At 52.4% G+C, this 13558-nt stretch overlaps 1 protein-coding gene across 4 annotated transcripts in view; it reads left to right on the top strand.

Annotated features, from left to right (window-relative positions):
- SLC45A4 (solute carrier family 45 member 4) overlaps positions 1-4064 on the top strand; it is a 103723-nt gene extending 99659 nt beyond the window's left edge. For all 4 annotated transcript variants that reach the window (XM_064384658.1, XM_012461212.3, XM_012461213.3 and 1 more), the window contains exons 8-9: positions 810-1206; positions 2172-4064. In XM_064384658.1, coding sequence (XP_064240728.1) covers positions 810-1175 — 366 coding nt within the window. In that variant the 3' untranslated portion in view covers positions 1176-1206; positions 2172-4064. The remainder of the gene's footprint in view (positions 1-809; positions 1207-2171) is intronic.
- The last annotated feature ends 9494 nt before the right edge of the window (positions 4065-13558 follow it).

Below are 13558 nucleotides of genomic sequence, written 5' to 3'. Positions count from 1 at the left end.
TTGTGGCTTCCTTGGTGGCCTGGCACATCTCACGTTTTGAGAAATGCTCCGTGTGCACTTGGAAGGAGCATGGGTCATGTACCTGGAGCCGTCTCTGTCAGGGAGGTCAGCCTTGACGTGGCTTTGCTCTCCTCTTACTGCTCTTGTCTGTTTATGAAAGGTGTATTGAAGCATCCCCTGTGATTATGGTATACACGTTTAGAGCTGCTTCGTTTATCTTCTTAGCGGATTGACCTTTTTTTCAGTATCCCTAGGAAGAAGCCTCCTGTGGAGATGCTGTCTGACCAGTCACACGTCTAACAGTAGTCGTATGTGAGCAGCAGCTTTCTTTTGTGTCTTTGTTCAAGAAACACAAATGAAGCTGCTCGTTTCTGTGGGTCCCGCTGCTTTGCTGCCCGTGACCACCTGCAGTTTTACTTTGGGAAGCATCCACCCGGGCTCACGGCCCCACTGCCCCTCGGCCCCTGTGGAGACTGCCAGGGTGAGGCGGGGCAGCCTGGTGGAGCCTGGCCCTGCCACCTCTCCTTGAGACTGGAGGCCAGGTTCCTGGGAAGCCCACATCCCCATCAGATTGACAGAGTTGCTTCCACGCCTGCCCTCTCCTTGAGCTAGAACTTTCCACCTCTCCGCCTGCACAGCGCTGGGCAGGAGTTGAGGGTGGGGGAGGTGCTCAGGCAGGAGCAGTTGCCAAGAAGCTCAGAGGAAGACAGGTTGCATTTCCAGGCTGCTGGGTTAATAGTCACAGCTCTGCAGAGCTGGGCGGCAGCCGCCTTCTCCAGCCACTCACCCTCATGTTTCCTCTCTTGCAGTACGTCCACCACAGCCCCGGGAACTCCAAGCGCGGCTTTGGCATCGACTGCGCCATCCTGTCCTGCCAGGTGTACATCTCCCAGATCCTGGTGGCCTCGGCCCTCGGGGGCGTGGTCGACGCTGTGGGGACTGTCCGTGTCATCCCCATGGTGGCCTCTGTGGGCTCTTTCCTGGGCTTCCTGACGGCCACATTCCTGGTGATCTATCCTGACGTGTCAGAGGAGGCTAAGGAAGAGCAGAAAGGCCTGTCTTCCCAGTTGGCCAGTGAAGGCGGGGCCGGAGGGAGCAGGGAGAAGCCCACTGTGCTGAAGCTCATGCGGAAGGAGGTCCCGCCGGGGCCGGTGGAGACGGAGTCCATGGTCTGAGCCGCACTCCCGTTTACACACATTCCACCAGGTGGGTGGGTGGGTGGGTGGATGGATGGTGGGGCCTGGCCATGGGCGGGAGCAGACACCGTGGAGCCCGGCAGCTGCTGTGGCCGCCCCGACAGTGCAGGCCCAAACCCCTCCGTCCCGTAGTCACAATTCAGTAGTCATAGGGTAGGTTTGAGCTACTAGGCAAAAATACCACACTAACCACTTTTTTAATGATTAAAAAAATCATTTGAAATATTTTTTAATTGAAAAAGATCTTTTAATTTCAGCTCCTTTATTCTGCAGGTATATTATTCTGCATGTTTTTAAATTATAAAACATTTATATAGACAATAAGCAATTTAGAAAAAATAAGATTTCACATTTCTAGAATTATAATTGAAGACAAAATGTGACATTCTTTGCTACGCCTTATCTGAATGCTCCAGGTAACGGTGGTGTAGTCAGTGATAAAATGTTTCCGTCAGATTCCCTCTCTGCGGACGCCTGCAGATGCGGACATCCGGCACATCCCGTCTCTTCGGCTGCTTCTGCAGCCAATGGAGAGTATTTTTCTTTATGATTATTTTAGAAAAAAAAATTCTTTTCCACAGTGTGGTTTTCTTAGAAGAAAATCGGCGAGTTTGACACATTGTGCCCGGGTCAGCCGCGTCCTTGGGCAGCGGCCGCACACCAAAGCTGGGAGGAGGCTGGTCGGGGGGCCCGGGCAGAAGGCAGTGGTTTGCAGGGGCGGCTCCCAGACACCCTGCCCAGGGATGGGCTGGGGCACCACGTTGGGGGCGGAGTGTGAGCTCCAGACAGGCTCCTATGTGTGCTCGAGAGTGTGTGCACCCAGACATGTGACCCCGCTCATCCCGGCTGAAGGACTTTCCTAGGAGGCCAGGCTGCCCCTCCAGACCCCTCCAGACCCCTCCAGACCCCAGATGTTGACTTTCACTGCACTTTTAATTCATCGCTAAACCATTTGCTGGGGATTCTTGAGAGCAGAGCTCCCGGCGGCCCTGCCTCCCAAGCCCCGCCACAGGCTACCTCGGGCGTGTGGATGTGGAGAGTCTCCCCGCTCCGGAACGGGATGTATGTGCTGGAACCTGTCGGGACTCCACGGCTTCCTCACCTGCTCACCTGCTCGACGCTGGAATCGGGCCAGGAGCATGGGGAAGCGTGTGTTTGGACGGCAGAAGGCCCGTGCCACCAGAGGGCTCCGCGCTGCCGTTCTGGCTTGGAAGTGTTTTCCAAACCACAGGCTCTTCAGAACCAAGCCGTTCCTACGCTTCCAATTCAAAATGGTTGGCGTAAGCCTGCTGAGATCAGGAGACGGAGGCCCCGCACGCCACACGGATACAGTCAGACAGTTGTAATGCTTTTGCCGCCACAAGTCGTTTTTAAATAAAGTCCTTTGGAATGCATGAGGATCATGCTGCAATATCATTCTAGAGCAAATATATATAGAACTTAGATATATTTCAAGATGAAACTAAAGCAGTTTTTAAATAAATTACTTGAATTTTCTGTGTATCTAAAGAAACGACTGTTTAATGTACTTGATGGGCCTCTGGTCTTGCCGTATCTTCGGCCACTAGTGGCACTTTGCAGGTGGTTTGTGTCCGGGTGGCAGCTGGGTGCCTGCTCACGTGCGGTGTGTCTGCCAGGCCCCGGTGTCCCAGGATCGCAGAGGACTGACTTCAGGACTTCAAGGACATTTCTTCTCTGTATGGAAACTTGAGGATGGCCTTGTGACTCTCATGCTTGGACAGGGCAAGTCCCACTACTGAACGTGCTGTCGCCTTTGCTGCGAGCCCTCCGGCAGCGGAAGCCCTTCTCCTCAGGGGGACGGCACCCCTGGCTTCCTCACCTCGGCCGGGCGTCCGTGGCAGCTCACTCTATGCAACTTGACCCTCTAGTGGCTTTAGACTGTAGGTCCCCACTCCGAGACCTGGCTGTGCTGTCAGGATCTTGAGGCGCAGCCCATATTTTAGGTGGTTTCTCCGGCTTCTCGTCCTGGCGACTGGAAAACAGATGGAGGCAAGAGAGCAGCGGATGCAGGGTGGCAGTGACCTGACCTGAATCGAGATCTGACCCAAACCATGCCAGACGTGGCTTCGGCCGGGGGCCACCCGCTTCCCTCCCTCCCTCAGCTGAAGGGGCCAGATCTAGGGCTCACCAAAGCCGGTTCCTTGCCAGCTGGGAGTGCAAGAGTCTCAGGGCCGGGCTGCGACTCGATTTTTAGGAGGAAGAGGGGCTTCGCAACCCCGCTCTGAGCAGTGTCTTAACCCTGGAGATCCCAGCCTCGACTTGACCAATCTGAAGTAAGGATAACAAAGGCGTCCAGTGCTCTCCGCATGGCCCACGGTCACGGTCAGAGTGTGAACACCCCGAAAGCCATTGCCAGCCAGGGACGGGCGTGACTGTCATGTGCTCCTCAGTGACAAGTCAGGGCATGCTCACTGGACTTGTCAAGCTCTCAGCCCTTCAGGTGTTGCCAACCAAAGTCTTTCTTAGTGTGGAGGTCCGGTGAGCGTGCGGACCTGCAATGAGGGGGAGCGGCGGGGGCTGGGGTCCAGGGTCAGTAGAGTCGGTTTCTGGAGTGGCCTTCCTGGGAGGCAGGCGCAGGTGACCGGGGCCTTCGCGGTTCGTGTGGGCCCGGCCTGGCTACAGCGAGGGCCAGCTTGCCACATCCTTTGGCCTCAGCCCCTCCCCTGCACTGAGATTATTTCCAGATTGCACTCACTTGAAACTGTCCGTGTCGTCACCTTGTGTCTTAAGCCTAGAAGGGCAGGCGGGCAGGCTGTCTTGTCCACACAGTGCCACTGCACCCACAGCGTGCGTGGGTCAGGCGGCAGCTCAGGTGTCTGTGGCTTCTCACCTTGTACCTCAGATGGATGCAGTACCAAGGCGGGGCTGGGGACGCCAGTCACTGTCAAAGGGGCGGTGCTCTGGCTGGCAGCCTTGTCTGGGAGGACGAGGAGGCTGTGCAGGTGCCTGCTGGGGAAGCTAGCCAGGCATCCAGCGCTGTGGGCGCAGCTGGAGTTGGGCTCATGGTGCCCTTGGGGTTTGGGCCGTGCAGGCTGGTGGTGACTGGAGTGTCAGGAGGGCTATCGGTTGGTCGAGTCTTGTGTAATGCACACAGACCAGTTACAAATTAGGGTAACGCCGGTCTCATTTGTGGTGGTTTTGTTCCCTGTCAAAGTCAGCTAAGTCGAGAATCTTTTGGCAAGCTTCCCCTTAACACACGGCAGAAGTTTCCAGGAATGCGAGCTGGTGGGAAGGGGCAGAGGCCATGAGCGCTCAGCTGGGCCAGCCTGCCTGTGACCTCTTGCCCAGGTCTGTCAGCGGACTGGCATCATGACGTTCCCTGGTGGCTGAAGAGCTAGCCTTGGAGTGTTCCCTGTTTCTCAGCCCCAGGCAGGGGTCTGAGCTGGAATCATCCGGCCCGCCGCTGAGCACGCTAGCATTTGTGCTGCCCCTTGGAGCCCTGCCCATGAAAGCCTCGGGCCCCTGGGAGAAGCGCTCTGTCCAGTCCTGTCCCCTGGGGGGAGACAGGGCCACTGAGCCCTCCACAGATGGTTAGTGGCTTCCAGCAGCCCTCAGGAGTGTTTCTCGAAGGCCACAGGTGTGGAGAACTTGGCCTGTGACCACCTAGAACCCCGAAGCAGAACAGGAAGCAGCCCTCAGGGCAACAAGAGGGGTAGAAGGGGTGCTGTGGGCCGCCCTCAGCTCTCCGCCACTGGGGCCGTGATGTCCGGGTGGCATGTTTGAAAAACACTCTCCAAGATCCCAGCGGTTCCCTTCTGTGGCTAATGGCTTCTGCGGCCACCAGCGATAGCGACACCTACTACAGACCAAGTTTGCAAAACACCAAATATTGCTGTCCACACTAGACATGAACCGGCTTCAGGAAAGACACACAGCTCTCCCCACGCTGTTTTGCTTCTGCCTCAGCGCTGGTCCAGCTCTAGCCACCGCACAGCGTGCGAGTGACTGCTGCTGCGGAGTCAGGCCCAGGCCCGTCTGCCCTCCGCCTCCCAGCAGCACACACCGCCGCTGAGACACACCAGCTCCCTGCCTCCAAGCCTGGTGCCACAGGCCTGTCGTGAGGGATCCCCGCTTCCGAGAGCTCCTGGGAGGTTCTGCCCTTCACCACCTGGGAGAGGTGTCAGTTCAGTTCTGGGTTGAACAAGTCTCGTGCACACAGCATGTTGGGGACCCAGCCTAAAGTTCTTGTCACCTCCTCATGCAAAGCCAGCCATCACTCTCCGGCCAGAGCCCCCAAACCTCGAGGTGGCCCCTTGGCCAGCCCCTCCTTGGGCCTCCAGGAGGACTGAGTACCCCTCCGCAGGGCTGGCTGCCAGGGGCATGTCACTCTGTGCCAGGGACTGAGACCAGCTCCTGGTGACAGAATGACCTGTGTGTTGGAGATGCCTCGCTGTCAGAGAAACTCCCCAGGCATCTCGGAACGAAACTATTTAGTTCCATTGTGAACTGGCCACAGGACAGCTTTTTATCAACTTATTAAGTTGGAGCACTCTAATAGCTCTTGCTGATTTAGCAATGGTGTAAGTGTGTGTTAAACACATAATGTTATGTTTTAGGAGGAGGAGGTCGTAAGAAAGGGTCATGTCATTCATGACTTTTCAGTTAGTTGGGTAAGTGGCCTCATGTTTGTGTCCGTCTGGACACAGAGCCCTTGGGTTCTGTCGTGTTTCTTCGCCAGGTGAACGTGTGTGGCATGCACTGCCGTTCGCACCCGCTCCGTCCTGCACAAGGTTCGCTTGTGCAGCGCCCTGATTTCCTCTGTGCACTGACAACCTCCCTGCGTCTGTTTCTCTGTTCCTCTGTGGCTGACTCAATAAACGTTTCCCTCTGACATGATGGTGTGGGTGTGTCTGTCACTTCCCTGCTGCCTTCCTGGTGCCTAGTGGGTCCAGCGGGCTGTCTGAGGCCTGCAGATGGCGGGCCGGGCCGGACCCAAGGACAGGAGCATTCGTTCCCCGGAGGCCCCGCCAGCTCGCAAACCTGAGGCCTGTCCCTGGAATGCCCACACACTCCCCCTTAGCCGTGGCCCTCCAGGGGTGCTCCCGTACCTGGAGGTGAGGGGTCTTGGCTCAGGCGGGGTCAAGGCCTGGGCCCTCCTGCTGGCCTGTCTGGTGGAGTGGGGGTGGGGCCGGCCTGTGGTCTGCCTCTGCTGAAGGGTTCCTGACTGTCCCTGGTCGAGTGTCTTGGGGAGGCAGCCTGCTTGCTGCCAGCAGGAGTGGGCACGCTGGGCTGAGGACAGTGGGTGGCCCATCATGTGCACCTGGCTTTGGTGGCCCCGGGGAGCATACGGGGTCCTGGAGTGGCTGGAAGGGCACTCCACTGGCCTTCCTGCAGACGGCGTGGGCCATCCGTGTCCTCTGGTACCCCCCACCCAGGGCTGTGGCTGCCAGCCAGCAGTGAAGAAAATGAAGGGGAGGGGACTTGCCTCGGGTGACCCAGCTGTTTTTGTCAACAGCTCCTCTGATCTGAACCTGTGGGGCTTGGAGGGGTCCCAGCTGGGCAAGGGGTGGGGTAGAAGGGATCTGCTTAGACCAGGGAGAAAGAGAGGAGGGGCTTTGATAGTAGAGGAATGTCACCTCGGGGCTCCCAGATGGGACCTGCATAGTCGGGGTGGGGGTTGGGGCACGGAAGCCAGGAGCCCCGCACCTGGGGATAAGTCCTGGCTGGGCCACTCTGGCGCTGCTGCAAAACATGGGCTGATCGCCCTGTCCTGGGGACTAAAGGGATGGTCACGTTCAGCCAGACGGAAGTGGAGCAGAGCACCAGGGCTGCCCAGACTCTGCTCCAAAGGCCCCATTTGCCCTCTTGGACCCTGCCCGGCGCCCAGGCTGGCAGGAGCACTCAGCATCCCCTGCTGTCCTCCGGGTGCACGCGGCCCTGCCCCATCCCGCCCTGCCTTCCCACACCGTGGCCTTACCCTGTTCCACCCCGCTGTCCCTGTTACGGAGGGGCCGCGGAAGCCTCCGCCCACCATGGCACATCTGGTCCTGTGCCCCCAGACTCGGGGCTGGGCTTTGGGGACACAGGTGGCAGCCCAGGACCCAAGATCCAGGCACTTCCCTCCCAGGTGGAGGCGGTGGCCAGCGAGAACAGCTTCCTGCAGGGTACACCAGCCACCATGCCGCAATCCCGCGCGGCCACAGAGACGCCCCCCCCGGGGAAGGCCTGGAACTATGGGAGCCCTGCACCTGGTGGCCACCCAGGGCCCAGTGCCTGTGGGGAGGGGGAGGGAATCGGCGCCCCACAAAGACCCCCGCTCCCTGGTCAGGGACAGCCGGGGTAGGGGCAGGGGGCCGGGTGTGTGTTCCCCCCGCCAGCCCCACCGCCTCACCTGGCCCACCTGAGCGAGCACCGGACCTGCGTCCCGCACCCTGCCAACGCTCCCCTAGGCTAGGAGGGGACGGCCAGCGCTGCGCCCCTTTCCTGGCCTTTCCCCAGGATGCCCTCCAAGGACATGCCCTCCCTGAGTGCCCAGTGGCCGTCGCAGGGCAAGAAGTCGCCAAGGCAGAGAATCGGTGCCTCGGGCCTCCCAGCCTGCCGTCTGTTTTGTATTTTTTTTTTTTTTTTTTTTTGTCGCCCAGGGTGGAGTGCAATGGCGCAACCTTGGCTCACCACAACCTCCGCCTCCCAGGTTCAAGCGATTCTCCCGCCTCAGCCTCCCCAGTAACTGGGATTACAGGCACGCACCACCACACCCTGCTAATTGTTGTACTTTTAGTGGACACAGGGTTTCACCATGTTGGCCAGGCTGGTCTCAAACTCCTAACCTCAAGTGATCCGCCAGCCTCGACCTCCCAAAATGCTGGGATTACAGGCGTGAGCCACCGTGCCCGGCCCCAGTCTTCACATCTTTTTCTCCACATTACTAATGCTAATTATTTTTAACGAAATTTGGACCACTGTGCAGAGTTTTGCAATCTACATTTTTTGTTGTTGTTTAGCCAAATATCGTCAACTCTCCTCGTTCCTGCACGTAGACTGACTGCATTCCTTAATAGCTGTTAGCATTCCAGGGTATGACTTCTTGTTTTGAGACAGGGTCTCCCTCTGTTGCCCAGGCTGGAGTGCCCAAGCTTGATCATGGCTCACTGAAGTCTCCTGGTGTCGGGCATCCTCCTGCCTCAGCCTCCCAGGCTGCTGGGACTGCAGGTGCACACCACCATGCCCTGCTTTTTTTTTTTTTTTTTTTTTAATTTTAAGAAATAGGGTCTCCCCATGTCACCCAGGCTGGTCTCAAACTCCTGGGCTCAAGCAGTCCTCCTGCCTGGGCCTCCCAAAGCTCTGGGGCTACAAGCATGAGCCACTGTGTCCGCCTTGTTCGCCCGTTTTTCAGTTGAGCTGTTCGTCTTGCTGTCCATTTGTAGAATATATTTTTGATAAAAATTCTTTGCCAGATGGAGTATTACAAGTACTTTTTTTTCCTTAATGACATATTTTGATGACATCCAATTTATCAACTTTTTCTTTAGTGTTTAGCTTTTCTGTGTGTTCTCTCTAGAAAAGTCTTTGCACCAAGGTGGCAAAGATATGCTTGTTTCTAGAGCTTCCAGCTTCGGGCTGAGGTCAGTGAGCCACCTTGAGTTAAACTGTGTAGACAAGAGCGCGTCCCGCTACTTCCTTCTCCGCACGTCTGTCCCGCTGTGGTGGCAGCATCTGCCGAGCACTTTCCTTGCTAAATTGTCGTGGAACTTTTGTTTTTGTGCAGTCGACTGATTTTATGCGTGTGCATCTAGACCCTCCATTTTTTCCCATTGATTTAATTATCTATACTTATGTCAAACCCTACCCTGTTTTAATTACTGTAGCTTTTTAGTAAAGCATAAAGATATACACCTGTCCTCTAGCTTGAGCCATCCCACCTGGCTTGATCGTCTTTTTGAAGCTTATCTTAAATATTTGTTTTTAAATTTCTTTTTTAAACATTCTGTTAGGATTTTGACTGGGATTAAGTTGAATCTGTCAGGTCAATTTGGAGATGACTAACATGTTTATAATATTTAATCTCACAGTCCTGGACGACATCTTTCCGTCTTTAACATTTTCTCTCAGCAGTGTTTTTGAGTTTTCAGTTTTCTACATCATTCATTAAATTTATTTCTATTGAATTTTTTTTTATGTTACTGTATTTTAAAAGTTTACAAGTTGTTTGCTGTTAGAATATAGTAATGCAATGATTATATATTGACCTTGTATCTAGTACCTTACTAGAAAAAAACTAGGAAAATATTCTAGTTTTTAAAATAGATTCTTTAGGATTTATATAAACCATCTTGCTGTCTTCTAATAAAGATGGTTTTGCCCTTTCCAGTACAATCATCTTTATTTCCCCCTCAATGTTCTGCTAAACCAGTACAATCTTTATGCCTTTTTAAATTTAATTTAATTTTATTTGCCCTATTGCCCTGGCTAGAATCTCTAGTACAATGTCAACAGGAAGGGGAAAGCGAAGATCCTTGCCTCGGTCCCATTCTGAGGGGAAGGCAATTCGTCTTTCACTGTTAGGTATGATGCTTCTTGTGGGTTTCTTGTGAATGTTGTCAATTTGAGGAAGTCCCCTTTGTTCTACTGATATGGTAAGTAACGCTGATCAATTTTTGAATATTAAATTGACCTTGCATTTTGCAACCCCACTTGGTCATGATGTATTAACTTTTAAAAATATTGCTGGATTCAGTCTGCTAATATTTTGTTTAAAAATGTTGCATCTGTTTTGTTTTCGTTTTTGGGTTTTTTTTTTTTTTTTTTTTTTTTTTTTTTAGGTTTTGGAGGAACAGGTGGTGTTTGGTTACATGGGTAAGTTCCTTGGCAGTGATTTGAGATTTCTGTGCCCCATCACCCGAGCAGTGTATACTGTACCCCATGTGGAACCTTCCATCCCTTCCCCACAAGTCCCCGAAGTCCACTGTATCATTCCTATGCCTCTGCGTCCTCATAGCTCAGCTCCCACGTGAGTGAGAACATGAGATGTTTGGTTCTCCATTTCTGAGTTACTTCACTTAGAATAATAGTCTCCAGTTCCGTCCATTGTCGTGGATACCATTATTTCATTCCTTTTTATGGCTGAGTAGTATTCTGATATCAATACACCACATTTGCTTTCTCCATTCGTTGATTGATGGGCATTTGGGCTAGTTCCATATTTTTGCATTTTCGAATTGTGCCACTATGAACATGCATGTGCAAGTGACTTTTTCATATTATGACTTATTTTCCTCTGGGTAGATACCCAAGGAATTCTGCATCTATGTTTCTGATGGAAATGGACCTACAATTTTATTTTCCGGTAAGATCTTTGTCCTTTAACTATAGGTTCATGCTGGTCTCCTAAAATGAGTTGGGAAGGGTTCTCTCCTCTTCTTCTGAAAGGGCGTCTATAAATTCTATTCTGCCATTTGTAAGAGTTTGTTAGAATTAACTAGTGAAAGCACTTGAGCCTAGAGATCTCATCTTTCTGGGAGATTTTTTGACTATAAACCAATTTCCTTCATAGATGTAAGACTCCTCAGATTTTATTCCTCCTTGTGTTAGTTTCATAAAGTTATTTTTAAGAAATTTGCATATTTTATCTCGTTATTCACAGCATCTTTTGACGTATGTAAGATTTGTGTTCCATACAGTGGAATGAAACTTGCGCACGTGTGTTTTTCTTGGTCAGTCTCGATAGGGTTTATCAGTTGGAGAACCAGCTTCTGACTTTGCTGTTCGCTTTCTCTTTCATCCTTCCTTTACTTATTTTATTTAAATGTACTTTTATTTTTCTACACTGTTATGGTTAAAATTTATGTAGCTGATTTGAAAGCTTTCTTCTAACACAGGCATTTAAAGTTATAATTGTTCTCCTTAGCTACATCCTATACATTTTGGGTTTTAATTTTCTTTAAAAATGAAGATATAGTGTTTCCCCATGTTGCCCAGGCTGGTTTGAACTCCTGGGCACAAGGGATCCTCCTGCCCTGGACTCCCAAAGTGCTAGGATTACAGGCATGAACCGCTATGCCCGGCCTGCATCCCATACATTCTGATATATTGTGTTTTCAGTATCATTGAGTTCAAGATATTTTCTAATTTCCTTTGTGTGTTTTCTTTGATTGATGGGTTATTTTGAAGTATGTTAATTTCCCAACATGATTTTAATTTTGGGATTTTTCGGCGTGTTATCACTGTTGATATCCCATTCCATTTCTGTGTGGTCAGAGAACATATTCTGTAACATTTAAATCTTCACATTTATTTTATAGCCCAGCATATAATCCAGTTTGGTGAACATTCCACGTGCACGTGGAAAGAATAGCTCTTCTGCTGTTGTTGGGTGTAGCGTTCTATGTTGGGTCAGGCTGGTTGGTCCTGTCATTAAATCTGATCCCTGTGAATTGTTTACTTGTTCTATCAGTTTCTGAGAAGGGGGTTAAAATCTGACTGTGGATTGCGTCTGTTTTCTCCTATAGCTCTTCCATGCTTGCTTCGTATCTCCTGAATCTCTATTATTAGTTAATTCATCTTCTTGATGAATTGACCTTATTACGCTTTCCCTGTTTGCTTCTTGTAATACGCCATGAATTATGTTTTGTCTGAAAGTAATATAACCACACAAGCTTTTTTATACTTATTGTTTGCATAGTGAAACTTTTTTTTTTTTTTCTGATAGGGCCTCGCTCTGTCACCCAGGCTGAGTGCAGTGACGTGATCACAGCTCACTGCAGCATTGACTTCCCAGGCTCAAGCCACCCTCCCACCTCAGCCCCAGGAGTAGCTGGGACTACAGGTGCGCACCACCATGTCCAGCTAATTTTTTATAATGTTTTTGTAGAGATGGGGTATCTCACTGGGTTGCCCAGGCTGGTCTCGAATTCCTGGGCTCAAGTGATCTTCCCGCCTCAGCTTCCCAAAGTGCTGAGATTATAGGTGTGAGCCGCCGCATCCAGCCTAAGCCTTTTCCATCCTTTTACTCCTGTCTCGTGCTTTTATAGTTAAAGTGCATCACTTACAAACAACTTACAGTGGGGTTTCCTCTTAGATCTAGATTGACAACCTCTGCCTTTTAATTAATTGGAGTGTTGCATCCATTTACACTTAATATAATTATCAGTATGGTTAGAGTTCAGTCCACCATCTTGCTGCTCATTTTCTACTTGTCACGTCTGGCTTTTAGCTCCTCTGTCACTGCTTTCCTGTGTTTTGGTGACTGTTTTCCATGTCTGATTTTGCAGCCATCCATGTGGGGCGTCAGTGATGCTCAGGCCCCACTAACTGCACCGTGCCCCACCGCATCTCCCTTTGAGCCCCGTCAGCCTCTGCCCACGTGGCCTCCGCCCTACCCCTGGATGACCACCACTACCCCCAGCAGAACCGCAGCAGTGGTTTGCTGGCCAGGGCCTAGAGCCGCAGAATACGCTCCCGTGACCCTCGGGGAAAGATGCAGAGTTAGGGAGACGTACTCTTCTCCACCACCAAAGCAAAGTGAGTTTACTGCCTCCGTCACCCCAGGATCCTCCCTGAATGGGCCAGGGGCTGCTGCTAACACATTTCAGGAGCGCCAGCCTCAGCCCCCACACCCAGCGCCTTGGTAAAGGTAAGAGCGCTAGCGGAAAGACTGCGCATAGGGCAAGAGCAGCTTCTGAGGGCCTCTCGAAGCCCGGCCCTGCCTTCTTGGCAGTGAGAAGGGTATGCCCCCAGCCTCCACTTAGCTCTTAGTACTGAGGCCAGAGTATCCTGGGTGTAAGATGGGGATGATTGTCTCCATGCCACGGGGCCCTGAGGATCATACACAACAGTGCCCCTAAAGCGCCCAGCACGGCACCTGACCAGAGCACACGGGCAACACAGGCGACAAACAGGAACTGGGAGTTTCCTGTGGCTGCCGGAACAAACGATTGCAAACTGGGCGTGGCGACGGGCGGTCATGCACCTGACCTTTACCTTCTCTCCATTCTGAAGGCCAGAAGTCTGAGATCCCGGTGCCAGCAGGGCCACGCCCACTGAGGGCTCTGGGGAAAGATGCATCCCGGCCTCTTCCAGCTCCTGGTGGCTCCAGGCTCCTGGGATTATGGCTGCATCGCTCCTGGCTCTGCCTCTGTCTTCATGTGGCCTCTCCCCACGTGTCTTTTCCACTCCTCCTTAGGACACTTGTCATTGGATTTAGGCCCCCCGCCCCCCAGAATCCAGGAGGGACCTCTTCAGATCCTTAATGACATCTGCAAAGACCCTTCATCAAATAAGGTGAGATTCACAGGTCCAGGGGGTAGGATGTGACGTCTGCTTTTGAGGGCACCTTTCAACCCACAATGTCACATCCTCATTTCCTCTTCCTTCACATTCTAGAGGTGCTCCTGGGTCCCCAGCAA

Source organism: Aotus nancymaae, unplaced genomic scaffold (genome assembly GCF_030222135.1).
Source record: "Aotus nancymaae isolate 86718 unplaced genomic scaffold, 86718_ANA_hifiasm-v0.15.2.pri h1tg000036l, whole genome shotgun sequence".
NCBI classification, from domain to species: Eukaryota; Metazoa; Chordata; class Mammalia; order Primates; family Aotidae; genus Aotus; species Aotus nancymaae.
Note: the sequence above shows the minus strand (reverse complement) of the source record. Positions and strands in the feature narration are given on the sequence as shown.